This window comes from Meles meles, chromosome 2 (assembly GCF_922984935.1).
Source record: "Meles meles chromosome 2, mMelMel3.1 paternal haplotype, whole genome shotgun sequence".
NCBI classification, from domain to species: domain Eukaryota; kingdom Metazoa; phylum Chordata; class Mammalia; order Carnivora; family Mustelidae; genus Meles; species Meles meles.
In genome coordinates, this window is record NC_060067.1 from 190,995,649 (window position 1) to 191,012,381 (window position 16,733).

General features: G+C 41.5%; 1 protein-coding gene across 4 annotated transcripts in view; it reads left to right on the top strand.

Annotated features, from left to right (window-relative positions):
- Positions 1–16,733, top strand: part of DLC1 (DLC1 Rho GTPase activating protein) — a 418,852-nt gene that overhangs the window by 377,413 nt on the left and 24,706 nt on the right. For all 4 annotated transcript variants that reach the window (XM_045997026.1, XM_045997029.1, XM_045997031.1 and 1 more), the window contains one exon: positions 14,117–14,188. In XM_045997026.1, the coding sequence (XP_045852982.1) occupies positions 14,117–14,188 (72 nt within the window). The remainder of the gene's footprint in view (positions 1–14,116; positions 14,189–16,733) is intronic.

A 16,733-nucleotide genomic window follows, 5' to 3' on the forward strand; every position in this document is an offset into this window, starting at 1 on the left:
GTAGCAGATGGCCAGAGGGGTGCCTTGGAAGTGAACAGCCCCCCTAATAGAAGAACTAAAGTCCTGGGGAATGAGTGTCAAATAGTTAGCAGATGTGCATTCATAAGTTATTTCAAGACATTTTCTGAGAAAATGTTGGCAATTGCTTGTATTAACTTTTATTGTGGCATGCCAGATTTACAGCGTGGCCCGGGCCTGGCTGCATATTTTTTTCATTAGCACTACTGTTCAGAGTTTAAAATGAAGCACGGCCGACTTTCTCTTCCAGCTGCTTTAGAAGTTTGCTTTTGACCCAAAAAAAAAAAGTTAGTTTAATCTGAGTGACACCTTACACCAAACTGGTGAGAAGCTCAAGAACAGGGACTGACTTTGTTTCCCAGCTCAGACTCCACAGGATCAAAATGAGTAGCTTCCAACTTAAATCTTCTCCTAGAGTGGAGAAGTACGGTTTGGTTGACTTACCTGTGACTTTAACTTAGCAATTTTCAGTCTTAATGAGAAACACCGCTTACTCTTTAAGAGTGAAAGGGTTTGCTGTGTTCTATATACACAATCAAAAGAAAAAGCCTAGCTAATGAGTATGGGATAGTCACAAGGGAAGGAAAAATGGACCAAGACTTCACTCCAAAAGCAACTCATTACCATTTCCAGCGAAGAAGAAGACAGGTTGGCGTCAGCGTCTGCTACACTTCAGAGAGAGATCTGGCCCACTGAGGTTTCATTTGGGTTTATTTCAGATGAGGGGCTAAAGAGACCTAGGGGATGGGATACTGGAGTTTAAGGGGAGCTGCTGGAAGCGAAGAGGGTATAAATGTTCAAGGGTGCACCCACGACACACTAAACACAGATTGCATGTGCTAATAGCCTTTTATTTCCACAGCCAGGGCATTTAAATACCTAGGAGAGAAATACTTGACTCTATATTTTTGACATTTGAGAGGTGATTGGTCAAACAAATGTACATATCCCAGTGAAACGTAATAGCCTTGGCATTTAAAAATGGGCACTGTGTATTTGGATCTACATTTTGGATTAATAAATGCAACATTTCAAATTAAAAAAAAAAAGAGTGAAAGGGTTTGAATAGTTAAGCAATTGATTATGGCTAATAGAAGGCAGTGTTCCAAGTTTTCATACGCTGGGCCAACCAGAGGATTTTCCAGTAGTCTGGAGGGAAGATGAGAGGCCAGTTGCCCTTTAACCTAAAGGCTTATTATTATTATTATTTTGTTACTGTTCAATACTATAGTTCAAAGAACAAAGACTAAGCAAAATTTTAGGGTGTTTTTAATTAAAAAGGGTTATTTGGTTGCTTCTGAAAAATATACCAGATTAATAGAGAAGCATATTATGATTGAATAAATTATTACTGGAAAAGGGTAGAAAATGTATGTAATACTTAAACTCTTACTTGTAGAACTGGCGTGGGGCTTAGAGGGGATACAGGAGGCCCCATTAAGATGCCTTCCAGTCAGAGGCTTGGTGGGATTCAAAGAGGTGGTTTGAAATACAAAAATAAGTACTTGAGTTTCCCTTGGTGTCCCCATGGAGATTTTAAGCCATGGTGCCATGATAAATAAGAGTGGTATTTTTATAACTGAGGCAGGTAAAATGCCATTTGAAAATACTCAGGACAAGGTAATTTGGTCCAGAAGAATGGGGCATCCAAAGTCCAGTGGGTGAAGTGAATTGTACATTTTTGAAGAGAGCCTTGTGGGGACAGGATGGTCCAGTATTGTAAACACGAGTTTCTCATGCTTAACTCTCCTTCCTAGCAACAGGAAGACGGAAATGAGGCCATGCAAAAAAAAAGGGGGGGCCCTGAAGGGCTCCAGACAATACTTGACCCACCCTAGCATTTTCCCTGTGCAGCCAGAAGACTTGCAAAAGTAAAAATAACTTCAGATGTTTCCCCTTCCTCTCTGTATATTGCCAGATCACTAAAGCCCGAATTCTTAGAGCTTTAGAACACTAGTCAAACGTGGCCCCATGGTGTAATGGGCATCAAGGCTCACATCATGCCAAGGCTGTTCAAAATATTACAAAGCAGACCTGGGGAAGAAAGGTGATCTTCATTTTCTGTTTGCATAGTTAATTGACTAGAATTCGGAGTTAGGATCCAGCAGAGAAAAGAATTTAATTTTTTTTTTTTTTTTAAGATTTTATTTGTCAGACAGAGACCACAAGTAGGCAGAGACACAGGCAGAGAGAGAGAGAGAAGAGGCAGGCTCCCTGCAGAGCAGAGAGCCCAGTGCGGGGCTTGATCCCAGGACCCTGAGATATAACCTAAACTGAAAGCAGATGCTTTAACCCCGAGTCACCCAGGTGCCCCAAGAATTTAATTTCTAAACGTGGTCATTTCTCTGAGCTTCACTGAGAGCTCATTTTAACAGGACTCACCCCTAAGATACTCTGGAGTCGCCAGACTACAGTGCAAAGGATTGATGCCCCCTGCATTTAGGCCCTAAAGAGTTTTCCTTGTTGCAGTGATCCAGGTGAATTAATGCCCAACCATAAAATGTTCACATCAAACACTGTGTCCCCAAAGAGCATAGTCCCCAGTTCCTCTTCTGAAATTAAGAGGAAAACGCTTTTCTGGAGCAGTTTTCACAACCATCCTTCTATCTGATTCTAGGCCTTTGCGTATGGAGGAATTCTGAGACTTGGGGACCATTCCTCTTTGAAGAAAGATGGGCTAAGATTGAAATTTGCTTTATAGGAATGGGTTACTGGTATGAGTTCCATCAGTGGTGTTTTCTTTCAACCTCAAATTAGTCAGAAATCTAATTAATGTAAAAGGGGTGAGATTCCCAGCCTAGAAGGGCTCTTCCTGTCTGTCTGCCCTTTTTCTTGTGGAATCCTGTGTTATTGTTAAGGATTATCATGATCAGTGATAAGGAGTAGGGAGCAGCCCTGCTGGGGGTTCTCTAATTAGATCTACTCCATCTTACCATTTTTTTCAGTATTCCTTCCTTGGCAGGGTGGACAGCAAGAAAGCCTGGAATATTTAGCCTGTATATTTTTAGAGTCTCTCACAAGCAACAGTCAACCATATCTAGTATAAATGCTCCTTTTTAATTTTTATGAAAAATCCACAGACTTAGACAGATTACTAATAATAGTATAGAAGCTGAAATGGATCATGTAGTTTGCTCTTATTGTCACATTTAACCCTCAGCTCAGCAACTCTGGAAAAGCAGATGTGATTATTCCCCTTTTATAAATACGGAATCCCGGACTTGGGAGTGAGCGTTCCATTCCTTGCTTCAAATCACTCACTGTACATGGCGGAGCTAGGATTTCAACCAGGTGTGTGTGGCAGTAACATGCAGCCCTGGGAGCTGTGCTTGGCTTGGCTGAGGTTGGTTCAATTTAGAACACTATTTGGTGGCCCTGGAGAGGCTGGCAGTCGTTTTGCAGTTTTCTAGGGGGATTGTGCTCCTAGGTGGGGAGCTACAACTTGAGGGTCCAAAATCGACTAATTAGAGGTTTCTGGATCCCCTCTCTGGCTTAATGCATGGACACTTGAGCCTTTGTCTTTAACATTTAGGGAATGAATCTGGGATTCCATTTCCTAGCTTCTGTGGACCATCCTGAATAACGCTTTCTTCCATAGAAGTATCTGGAAATAATACTTCCAAGGGAAAATTTTCTTGCAGATGTCAGTGAAAACACGTGAATAGCATCTTGAGCATGACTGCCTATTAGGAAATGTCCTTGGACAACAAAGGGTAAATAAAAACGTTTCACCTGGCTAACGTCCCTCATCCTACAGTGCTCATGTGGAAGGTGATTTCTCTGAATCCTTCATCCTGGCGTTTTATTTTGCTACCGAACCGAGTTTCACAGTGGAAAGTATACTCCTTTTCCATTCACACAAACCTCTGCTTAGGGGCCTTTTCATGTCGTACCCGCTCCTGTCCCCAGGAGGAAAATGAAAAACTAACTGAAGGCTGATGTCAGTGGAGCTGGGGTCCTCAGATGCCTCTGACGCCTCCCATCCACATTTTGTTCTCTTCCTGCCCCACCTTCCGGTGTCCCACAGAGCGGATTGGAGGCAGCTTCCTGGAGCTTGTCAGAAAGGCGCCTTCCTTCTCCTTACAGGAGTCTCTGGAGGATGTGTGAGGGACAGAAGTTTTCCACACCCTGCGGTTGTAGCGTTTCCCAGGCTGTGAGCGCTGAGGAAGCCATAGAGGAAGGGAGCCTGGAGGTGACACGGCTGCGCCGCAGCCTCGCCTTGCCCTTTGTCACACCCAGGTGACAAAGTAGATAGAAAATGCTAGAATTCCGAAAATCATCTTCACCTCCCGAGTCTGGAGAAAACTATAAACGCACAGGGGACAATCTCCACACAACTCCCGTTTTCAAACTGGATTGCACGAGAAAGGGATCTTCCGTAATGCTTGTGCATTTCTATAAGTCGTTTCAGTGGAAATTCCAGAACTTGGCAAAAGCAGCCTGGAAAAACATTGCCTCTTCCCCACTGAGGGGCAGCGGAGATGCCTGGAAGTTCAGAGACTAGTCCAAGGTCATATGTGTGTTACATGGTGCTTCAGACCCCTTCCTGCCCACGTGTGCAAACAAAATGGGGACAGCAACAAAATGAGGATCTTCATTTTTGTAGGAAAAATGTAACTAGATGAAAGCAGAAGGCTTCCTCAGCTAAATAGGTGTACCCGAATCACCACTAGATCATGTGTGTCTGGGGAGGGCTGGTTGTCACCAGCATTTTGATGAAAATAATTCTTTAGCTCACCTAGAAGACCGTAGTCCTTATTTTTTCTTACACAAGAGATCATTAAATTATACAGTGTTTCCTGTTTGAGGTACGATGTAGGGACACCCAAAGGCAGCTTATCTTCACCAGTATCTGCCATGTTTTTATTTTCATTGGTCTTCGTGTAAGGCAGTTTGATGTTTCTTTCTATTCTGGCTCTCCTTTTTCCTGTCAGAATGGACTACAGCCAGTGTGAACAGTTTCTTTAGAATTCCTCATTATTGCCTTTATTTCTAATTTAAGGTTTCTGTAGCACTGCAGTTCATACCGTATTTCTACTTTCCCATGCTAGGGACACTGTGGAACCTGGAGCAAAAGTCAAAGATTGGGGATGGAAGTTTCTTAGTAGAATAAGCTTTGCTAATGTGTAAATGAAAGAATTGATGTGCCTGCAAACCTTTCATCATGGGGGCGGGGGGAGTGTTCCTCCAGGTTTGTAACCCAGTATTTTGCCTTGAAAAGGAAATGGATTGTGTAACCTGAAAACCTAAAATCTTAAAATCTTTCATTTTATGGGAAAAAATGAGACTCAGGAAAAAAAAGCAAGGGTCCTCGTAAGTGTGATACTTAGATTGTTTCCTTACTTGAAATTGTTTAAATTGTTTTCCTAATCCCTACAATTATGATCTTTAAAGGGTTTTGTATTTTAAGAATTATTTCAAGTCATTTTTCTTAGCAATGCATGGTTGGAAATGCATAAATATTTGATGTAGAATAGTAGAAGTGTGTTTGCATGTATGTATGTAAGCCAAAGGGGTTTTGTTTTTCTTTTTATCCACCCCACATAGACATAGAAAAATGTGATGAGGCCCTCGCCTTTTCCTGAGTAGTGTGTTTTCATTTCAGTTTTACTTCTTTCTGCCAGTTTCTGATGAGCTGGGAGATTATTTTCTGTTCCTGGAAATAACTGGATGGATCCATTTAAGTCTGGAGTACCTGAGCTCAAACCATGTCTCACAGGGCCTCACATGAATACAGAGCTCTTTGCCTCTGTGAGGGAAGAGCATATATTCTTTGATATGAAAAAAACAATATTTTGCAAACACTTGAACTAAATGATCCCCAAAGGGGATTCAGTTGATTGCATTTCCCAATGCCAAGTGTCTCTTCACATGCATAATCCCAGGTAGAGGCTTGTAGGGCGTGTCTCAGGGTTTTCTTCTTTCAAGCAAAACCCTTTATTAAGTTGTCATCACATCATTGGGCAAAATGGAACCTTCCCCCCCCCCCTTTATATTATTTCTAGGAATGTTCTTCTTTAGAAAGCAACATATCTACCTCTGGACCTCAAGCAGCAGAGAGAGAGAGGGAAAAAAAAAATACACACACACAAAAAGAAAACTTCCCCAAATCTGCCGTTTTTCCTTGTACTGAAAAACAGTCTGGTGATTGAAAAGTGAGAGTAATCTCTGCAGGCAGGCAAAGTATGCAGCAAGTGCTCTAGCCTGGGAGAGCAGGGTAGTTCTGGAACCTTGAGCAAATTACCCAAACTCTGAGCCAGCTTCGCAGTGGTGAAGAGAAAGGATGAAAAGCGCCAAGAAACATGTCAGCACCCAGCCCACTGATGCAGCAGAAGCCAGGATGCTGCTAGGGGGAGGCCCAAATAGAAGAGCTCAGTAAGCAGAAGAAAACCCAGGGTTTCCCGAGTGTGTTTCTCCAAAAAGATGAATTTTAGTGTGAGGGCTGTGGACGCCCACATAAGCAAAAATATGTAGCATTTTGAGTTCCCCTGTAATATGAACATTGGCTTTGTGTGAGACAGAACAAGGAATTGATCTGTTAAAAACCACATTAGAAATTTTAGCAATAAACTTCAGTCCATTTGCAAAACTGGGGAACTGAACTATTGAACCAGTGTTTTGAGGGAAGAGAAATGTCTCCTCATGTAATTGACGATACGTCTGGAAACTTAATGGCAGAAACGGAACCTATTCTAAAGGTGGTCTTAGAGAGAAGGGGAAATTGGCATAAAGGAAAAACCAGAGTCAGAACCTTGGGGAATTTACAAAGCCTATGGCAATCTCAGGTTTTACAGAGGAGGAAACAGGTCCAGAGAGTATTTTTCTCAAGGCTACTTAACAAAGCAATGCATTCTTTCCTGGACCTGTTCTCCTGACCTGTTAACAGGTAATACTTGGCCCTCTTTCTGTGATGGATGATTAGAAAGCGTCGAGGCACCCAGAAGCAAAGCTGTTTTATGTGTGAGCAAATGATGTTGGCTGCTCTTTGGGTCACCAGGCTAAGGAGATGCTTCTCTCTGCTCCATGGGATAACCTGCTTTCCACTTCATGCCTCCTTCCTTTGTCAGTGTTAGAGTAAATCGGACTGCTCGCCATTTGTTCGCAAACACCTGGGTATCAGCATCTCTCCTCCTGACTTTCTGTCTCCTTTATTATGAATCTTGTCTCCCCCATCCAGTCTTCCCTGTGAGATCATCACCCCTCCTTCAATAAAGGCCGAGCATAAACCATGTGCTCAAGCAGCCCCCTCCCACCTCCCACCTCTGGATTCAGACAGTCACATCGCATTCTCCTCTGTAGGAAGTTCTTAGTTTCCTTTTCTTTTCTTTCTTTGTAAGAAAAAGCTATGGTGTGAAAATAATACATTTCAAACGGGTTGTTCTGGTAGGTAACAAATAACTATTTTTTAAATGGAATAGAAAGACATAAGAATGTATTACGTATTTTAAGTCTCAGTTTGGTGAAACTTATTTCAGTTGGCATGTGCTTACAAACTCATGTGTTAGTATACATAAATTTGTGTGTGTGTGTGTGTACACCTGTGCATACATACATTTGTGTACCAGGTTATAACATATATTGTATTTCTTATTGTGGATCCTGGTCAGAAAAAATTGAGACCCTTTCACTAGACAAAAATCATACTGTGTTTATGTGATACTTATTTATTGAGCAACTGCTTTGTGTGCCGTGGGTGGTTGGGATGGATCAGAGAGTAAAAGAGACAAAAGAAAATTGCCCTTTTGGAGCTTACCAAGGGGAGAGACAGAAAGTGAACATAAATAAGCAAATGTTTTGGAAGGAGAAAAACTAAATCAGGAAAAGGGAATACGGAGCTGAAAAGCGGCCAGTGTGCTGGATGTGATCGCAGAGGGAGAGGAGATGACAGACGCAGTAGATTAAGAAGCTCGGGTTTGTGAACTGCAGTTAGGACTGGGACTTCCACCTAGGAACTGGGGACTCAGTGGTGTGCCTGTATCCAGTCACTTGGACTTCGCACAAGGACCTTAGAATAGCCTTTAGCTCTTAGGAAATCAGATCTTTCCTTAGTAGAGGATCATGGGACACCATGTACTCAACTGTGAATTACCTTTTCATTTGGCTTCCTGCTTCAGGACAGGAACCTGTGTCTGATTGTCCCCGAGCACATTTGGCAGCGTACTTAATAGATGTCCAATAAATAAATATTGAGGGAAGGGGGACGTGAAGGGTGGTTGGCTTCACTTAAATGTACGGCTATACTAGAATATACCTAAACGTGGGGCTGGGTCAGCTACTGTTGGGCCAAACAGCCTTAGAAACTGAATTAGTATTGACGGCTCTTCCAGAAGCTTCACAACTGGTTTCTTTCAGAATATGCACAACAGATGTTTAGAATGTTTTTAGGCACCTGAGGGTAGGAATGTTGTTCGTTGCTAGTCAAACTCTTTGCTGTGATTAGATAACATTAGAGTGTAATAAATATTAATAAAGACATTCTGCTATCTGACTTAGCCTATAGGAATTCGTTTTACATAGGTAAATCCTGATAACTGGTCTTTGGCAGATGTGTGTGTTTAACATTTGGTTTTATTAATGGTGAAAAGAAGAGGTTCATATTCTACTTTATAGTCTTTTTTTGAAAAAAGGAAAATAGCGGATTCTCTTTTCCTTCACACAAGTATATTTATGCAGTGTGGGAAAATAGTCTTTTGGGGGTATACAAATGAATTAAGAAGACTTTGATAGGTGTTCCTCACCCAGCATGGGGAAGGTGGAACAGAGAAGTCGATGGGGTGGAGAAGGGGGAATTTGGGGACAGAGGGAGAACAGATTAAGAGCTCGAGGTGTGAGAGAGCCTGATGCCTCCTGGGAACCCCAAGGAGTTCAGTAAGACGAACAAAGCTTGCATTTGGAGGCCTTCCAGGAGCCAAATGGATAAGGCAGAGGCCAAATTAAGAAGGCTGTGGGTGGGGACGCCTGGGTGGCTCAGTTGGTTGGGCAGCTGCCTTCATCTCAGGTCATGATCCCAGCGTCCTGGGATCGAGTCCCACATCGGGCTCCTTGCTCGGTGGGGAGCCTGCTTCTCTCTCTGCCTCTGCCTGCCTATGCTCTCTCTCTCTGACAAATAAATAAAATCTTAAAAAAAAAAAAGAAGGCTGTGGGTCTGTTGAGTTTGGATTGTATCTGGAAGGTGGTAGAGAGTCCCTGAAGAATTATAAGCAGGGGAGTGACGTAACGAATTATGCGCTGCGTAAAAGTGAATCCAGGGGCTCAGGGACTCTTGGGTTAGGATAGATTTGTTGTGGGTAAGGAGGAGCAAAGCTTCTGACAGAATTTAGTTGGGAGACTCTTCTGGTAGTCCGGGGAGAAGGAGTTCCCGACACAAGAATACAGAGAAATGTCTGGCTGCCTGTCTTTAAATTTACCTAGAGAGCTTCTTTTAAAAGACGCTGTCCCGTCCTCCCTAGACTGAGAAAATCCAGATGCCTGGGAGTGTATGGTAGTTGGTGGTTTTAGGAAGATTCCCCCCACATGATACCTACTGCATCCTGGTCTGGGAGCCACTGAGATCAAGGTTTTGAAGCCATGGTGTGCTTCTCCAGTAGGCTGCCCTATGAAGCCCACTGCCAAGGACAGATGGGCCATTGGTGCCCAGCTGCATGACAGTCCTGTCGTGCCACCTCAACCGAGGCTGGAGAATCGGTAAGAATCCTCTTCCCATCGGAGGGAATCTGTGTGATCAGGGGAGAGAAATGAGTTTTGTTTTGGATCAGAAAATAACCACCTGCTTTCACACAGCAAATGTACTTCTCTGTGATTGTAAAAGCATCAACATTTCTGTGGATATTTGGCCACAGGTCTGTCATATTTGGGAGAACCCAAGGAATCTGGGATTTTCTTGCAGTCCTCCAATTCCTTAGACTTTATTTAAAGGATACAGTCTGTGTAGCTGTGGCATTTGCCTTGAGTCCTGATTTTGATAGCATGTTGTCATGGAAGACAGAGAGAGCCTGACGGTTCCCACTGTGAAGACAGGGCACGGAGACATGGAAGTAATCCCATCCCACTTGGACCTGGTTACTGTTGCTCAGCCGGTTGAGATCAGCAGGTTCAGCAGAATGATGACGGGCTTGGGGGATTTCTGTTTAACTCACTGTTGAGGGGTAAGAGGAAGGTAGGGTCATCCCATCATGCCAGGAAATGTGCAAATATGGACTAATGGTTCCCAGGCTTACACAAAAAGGTCTTCTGGACCTCATTCATCTTATACAACCACTAAAGCTGGTTCCAATAAATATTTCCTGTTTCCTCCTTAGCACATTTGTCTGTTGTTTGCTCAGAGAAAACCCAGGCATTAAAGTGACATTGTATTTCCATTGTACTTTTAGTTTCTGATGGCATTTCTGCCCAATGGAGAATGGTTTTTAAAAAAATCATCCTTATAGTTGCATATCCTAAAAGAAAAGTCATACCTTTAGAGCCAGTTAGGGGCCTCCAAAAACTGGCAAAGGGGATTTAGTGACTGAAGTCATGCAGTGGGTCCATGGTTTTAATATTTTAAAGGCACTTGTTATACATTTTTTTAAGTGAAGAACCTGTCTTGCCCATTTCTCTCTCTCTCTCTCTTTTTTTTTTTTTTTAGAGTGGGAGAGGGGTAGAGAGAGGCAAAGAGGATCTTAAGCAGTCTCTCTGCCCATTGCAGAGCCCAACATAGGGCTCTGTTTCACAACCCTGAGATCGTGACCTGAGCTGAAATCCAGAGTTGGATGCTTAATTGAAGGAGTCACCCAGGAGCCCCTGTCTTACTAATTTCTATGAGTTTTAGTTCTTTTTCTACTCTGGCATTTGAATGTAAAAAAAATACCTCATTTTAAGAAGTTATTTCTCTGCTTATTTCCTCATCTCAGTATCTTGGGGATATTAGTAATCCATGTTTTCGGATCAATGTGAAAAGTAAATGAGTTAATATTCCTTAAGTCCTTAGACAGGTCCTTGCACATATTAAGCACGCAATAAAAGCCAGCCATTGATAGAACTGTCAGGAAGCATCTGGAAGGTCTGCCTAGGGGAGGCAACATTTGGGATGGACCTTGAAGGAAAAGTAAAATTTGACACTGAGAAGATGGGAGAGTATTTGATGCCAGGAAATCACAGTGGTATATGGGGAGATGAGCATTGAGTTTGCTTTGGTTTGGAGGTAGAGCAAGCACAGGTAACTGGAAAAATTAGGTTGCGTGCCACATGGAGAGCTCAGAGAAAACACGCAGAGGTGTTTAGACTCGATTTTCTAAGCAGTGGGGCTCTAGTGAAGTTTGTGAGGGAAAGACAAGATAAAGGCTTTACATTTGGACCTTTGATGTGCCAGGTCTGGTGGATCGTTTCCCTGAGAGAGGAGAGCATTTAGTTGGGAGACAGGAAGAAACGTATTGTTTTGGATTGGGGCAGGGGCTAAAACTGGAAGGAGTGTTCTGTACCCGACTTGGATATAGACATGGGTTTATTTCGTGTTAAATAAAATGAAAATACTGATTTGTTAAAAATCAGTACTTAGATTGGATTGTTACTACCATTTTCTCTTGGTCATTGGAAAAGGGGTAGGAGTGAAGTCAATAATTGTTCCATTTATTAAAAAATCAGTGACAACTTTTTATAGTTTTCCGATGTTGTCATTCTGGTTTCTACAGAAGCAGTGTGTTAAGTTTTCATTTGTTCTGCAGCCCAAGTTTTCATGAGTACGCTTTCTTAAATGTCAACCAGATACTGACTTGCCTTTTTTCTATGGTTTCACATCTAAAAGAAAGACATTTTCGTCCGTTTTAGGGTAAGGAAAAGGAGGGTAAAATTTCTGGATCTCGGTAGTTCTTGAAAATACTGCTTTTTAGCCATTGTAAGCCTTTAATTAGATTATCTGCTGAAGATGCAAACCTTTGCCTGTTTACATCATTTATTTCTATCCAAAGGGCCCTGAGCAGAGTGGCTGTTTGGACACAGCTCTTTAAATGAATTTGTGGTTGGTCATTTGGGAGCTTTTCATTTCCTTAGTGTTGGAAAGTGAGTTAAAGAATGGCAACTCAGCAGTAGGCATTTATGGGCTCCTGAACTCGCTCGGGACCTTAAGCGAGCAATATATATGAGAGCATTTGGTAATTTGTAAAGTACTATATAAATAAATGTAAAGGTTTTTTAGAAAAATACCTTGCATCTTACGTGCCTCCTGGCAGGAAGCCATTTTAGTCAGAAAATCAGGAACATGCTCTAAAAACGTGGCAATATTGGCTGGTGGTGTGTCTAATTAAGACTTTTTTGTGCCTGTGCTGATCCGATGTCATGTCTGAATATAGTAAAAAACAAGTGGATGTTGAGAATTTCGGGTTACCATTTGTTGAGTAAAATATTAAGAAAGCGAGCGCATTTACTTTTGAACAATCTGTTGTTCAGAGTCTAACAATCTGTTCCATGGAAGTAACCTCTAAATAGTCAGGAGGAGTGAGTTATTTAAAAAAAATTCTTTTTAAACAAACACTTAGCTTTTTTTTTCTTTCCATATCTATCTTTGAGCAGACATGGAGAAAAGTTTTCTCGTTCTTTAAAATACAACATTGAGCATTTTTAATCTTTTCCAGCAATACAGTTTCCTAGAAAATGTTTATGATTTTACGTAAAGCTGTTTTAATCCCTTTCTGAGACAAGGTGTGCGTATTAATACACAAAAAAGCTTAAGTACAGGTAATTGACACTGGACAGTTCCGTATATTCTTTTATTCTGCGCAAGCATTGAGGTTCTCTACATGTCTGTCACTTCCTCCAACCCCAGATTCACTCCTGAATCTTGTGTTTAGAAATGCTGCTTCATTGCCACACTGAAAAGATTTGTGAAAATAAACTTAGCCTTGCCATTTATTTCCCCCCTCGTGCCTGCGCTGTTTTTAGTCTGGGTATTCACTAACTCATCAGAAGACAGCAAGTTGTTTGTCTCTTTGGATGCTCTGGAAGGACAACCCTACTTGCTTTCATGAATTTAAGTGTTCTTTTTGTTGTTGTTGTTGTTTGTTTTGTTTTGAATTTGAGTGTTCTTAATGACCTTTTAAAGGCCAAGAAACTTATGAAATAATAGGGAAAAAAATGCTTCGAAACCATAGTTACTAGACAAAAGTGAGCTATGGGTGCTTCTCCTAATACAGATTATCCGCCTCCATCTGGCTCAGAGCAGAGCTCTCTTAATGAAGATTTGAATCTGGAATAAATTAAGCAATGTTAAGACATTTATAAATGAATGAATCACCTCACATAGCTAAGTACTCCGGTGGCCTGTGGAAGGTGGGAAGAGGAGTTGAAAGAATATTCTTTGTGCCAGCAGAGAGAAGCTAATGAATGTGCCCCAGACCTCCTCTGTGAGTCAGTTTTAACGGGATTGTAAATCCGTGCTTGAGTGAGTTGAACACAGTGTGTCAGCGCTCTTGGCCTTGCTGTTTATCAATATTATCTACAAGATGTTAACCACAGGGAAGTAGAGCTTTATTAGGCATTTCATCCTGCCAGGACTGTGGAATTTATTGACCTAATGCCCTCTGGGTCACCTGACAGCCGGGGTCTCTTACTGGTGGGGGCACTGAAAAGCACATTGCCACACGTGCCTGGCTGGGCCTTTTCTGCTCATCCCATTGCGGGACAGAAGGTCTCTCGCTTTGGTCAGGTTAGTTCTCTTCCAGGGTGTCACCTGTCAATGATGTGAAAGTAAACCAGCTTAAGGTTACTTAATCCCTCTTCAACCTGCTTGATAGGCCCTATTTTCATGATCATTTATAACCCGAACACAAAAGAAGCACAGTCACCAACTGCTAGGACCCCGTTCTTATTTTTCAAGGAAAGATAGATAAAAATGCATTTTTTAAATTCCGAAAAGGTGTACCATATTTTAAACCATTTGAGTTAAGTCGAATTCACGTAGGTATATGTGTATTTATTTTATTTATTTTGTTTATCCATTGTCAGCAGACGTATTTTGCTTGTCTAACCAAATCAGAGTTTGTTAAAGAAGCAAGCATGCTGAGTTGCCCATGACTGACCCGTTTGTCTGTCTTTGATTGAAACTGACCCCTTTCAATCTCTGTTACAGAGATTGAAGCCAAGGAAGCTTGTGATTGGCTACGGGCAACTGGTTTCCCCCAGTACGCGCAGCTTTATGAAGGTGAGTGAGGAGTCCTGTTTGTGTTTGTTTTTGTTTTTGCTTTTTTTAATCGGCATATTCAAATCCTTGGTTCATGATACTACTGATCTATGATTTATTTTCAGACATATTATTACTAATTAAAATATTTCATTAAGCGAGCAATGTAGCAAGTCCTAAGACCCCCCCACCACTCAAAGCAAAAGCTTGATAATAATGTACCCATTAGATCCCTCTGCCACCCCCGACCCAAAGCAACTCATTCTGATACTTCTGTAATTCCTTGCATTTTCTTGCTTTGCTTTATATAGTTTTATGACATTTTTGTAATATATGTATTTTTATAAAGTTGCTTTTACCCTTATAAAAAGGGTATTATGCTCTGTGTAATCTTGTAGGACTTCGCTTTCTTCACTTCTTCTGACACTTACGTTAAGATTCTTCTGTACTTTGTGTCCCCCTGGATCACTTGCTTCGACTCCCATGTAACAGCCGGTTGTGTGTGGACCACAGTTGATTCACATTCACACTCTGATGGGTGGGCATTTTGGCTTTTTCTGTTTTGCTTTTACAATCTGTAGGCTTATGAACATGCTCATACAGTTTTATACTCTCGTGGCACATCAGCGATAATTTGTCAGTATTTGGAGGAGCTGAATTACTGGATAACAGAGAACACCTATGTTCAGTTTTATAATGCAGATTTTTCAAAAGCGCCTGTACAGATTTTCACCCCTGGAGGAGCTGAATTACTGGATAACAGAGAACACCTATGTTCAGTTTTATAATGCAGATTTTTCGAAAGCGCCTGTACAGATTTTCACCCCTGGAGGAGCTGAATTACTGGATAACAGAGAACACCTATGTTCAGTTTTATAATGCAGATTTTTCGAAAGCGCCTGTACAGATTTTCACCCCTACCAGCCCTACCAGTGATATATAAAGATCCTGTCTGTCCATGTGCTCTCAACCCTTGATATTGTCAGGCTTTAATTTTTGCCAGTCAGCATGGATATACTTTGACTTCCACTTCCCTCATCATGAATGGTAATGCTCATGTCTTCCTATCATCTGGTAGTCTATATGTGTTCTTTTGTGAAATGTCTGTTGCCCATTTTCCTCATGACTCAGTTGCACTTTTCGTAATGATATTCTAAGAGCTCTTTATTCTAAATAGTAAGCTTTTATGGTCATGTGTTACAGATGTGGCCCCCTGGGTTGTAATTAGGCTTTTTACCTTGGTTTAGATTGTCATTTGATGAATATTCTTTTTTCTGTGGCATTCAATTTTTTAACTAAGGAAAATGGACCGTTAAAAGGGGAAAAAGAATGAAGATCTAGGCTGAACGTATACTCCTTCATTTTGTCATCAGTGCCCTGGAGGTCACTCAGATTCTGTAGCGGTGGGGGAAGAGCTCCTCAGTCTTCCCTCTTCCTGAGAGTCTGACTGCCTGGTCTGGGTAGAGCGTGCCATGCCATGGGTGTGGCGAGATGAATAGGCTGTTCATTTGCATGGGCCTTTTATCATACTCTATGTGAAGTCATTGAAAAAGAATCATAGTTCTGAACTGGTGAACTCCATTTTATGGGTAATTCGCAAGCAAAGTCTGGATGAATAGTGAAGAGATTCCTAAACTGAGTAAGTTAAATGAGTTCCAGAGCTGCTTCGACCTTGAGCTTTCTTTGTTTCCATATTTCCATAACTTTACTGAGATGATGACACAGAGATGTCTCTCATTCACTCATTCATTCATTCAGCTAACCAAGAAGCCACTATTAATTCTACACCAACAGGGATGCCCAACACTGTGGTAAAATGCTACCTATTTTATAAAAACAAAAACGTAATTCCAACATCCAAGATGTTTAAGGGACTGCCATAATCTCAAAAAACATAGTTTGGGTTAATTTACATTTTAAAAATATGTCTTTTTCATCACTTAAGAAGGAAGGGGATACTAGGAGATAGCCACCATGTGATGAAATTTCTAAAAGATTGGGTTAAAATGATGTCACTTAAATATTTTCACCAAAGATGTTCAGCTCTTCTCACAATAGTTTTAAAATCATGTCTTTTATCCTTCTCTTCTCCTAGGATAATGACAATCAAACTACTTCCTGTAACAGTGACATTGGGCTCTCATGGGAGCTAGTGGTCATTGCCAACCTTCTTTAACACATGAGCAAAAAGCCCATGCTAAGAGAGGGTATAGTTTGTAAGCTTGAAAGTGCCAGACATGATCAGCAGGTTGCCTTGAGGAGGGATACGGAGTGGGTGGGTGAGTACCCCCCAGAAGCAGATCAGGCAGAGAGAGACTATAGAGATCTTTTTTATTTTCCTCGCTCACTCAGCTTAATTAATTCATTATCTAATTTACCATACCTGGTCTTCCTCTTGGTAGCCAGGACTGAATGTGGGATATTTTCCCATGAAGTTGAATTCAGAATTATTTTATTGCTAGACTGTGTAAAAGGTCTTACTATTCCTACATTATAGAGAATATTTCCAGTTCCTTTTCTTTTTCTTGTTTCTCCCTATCTCTTTTTTTTAAGGGGCTGGTTAACC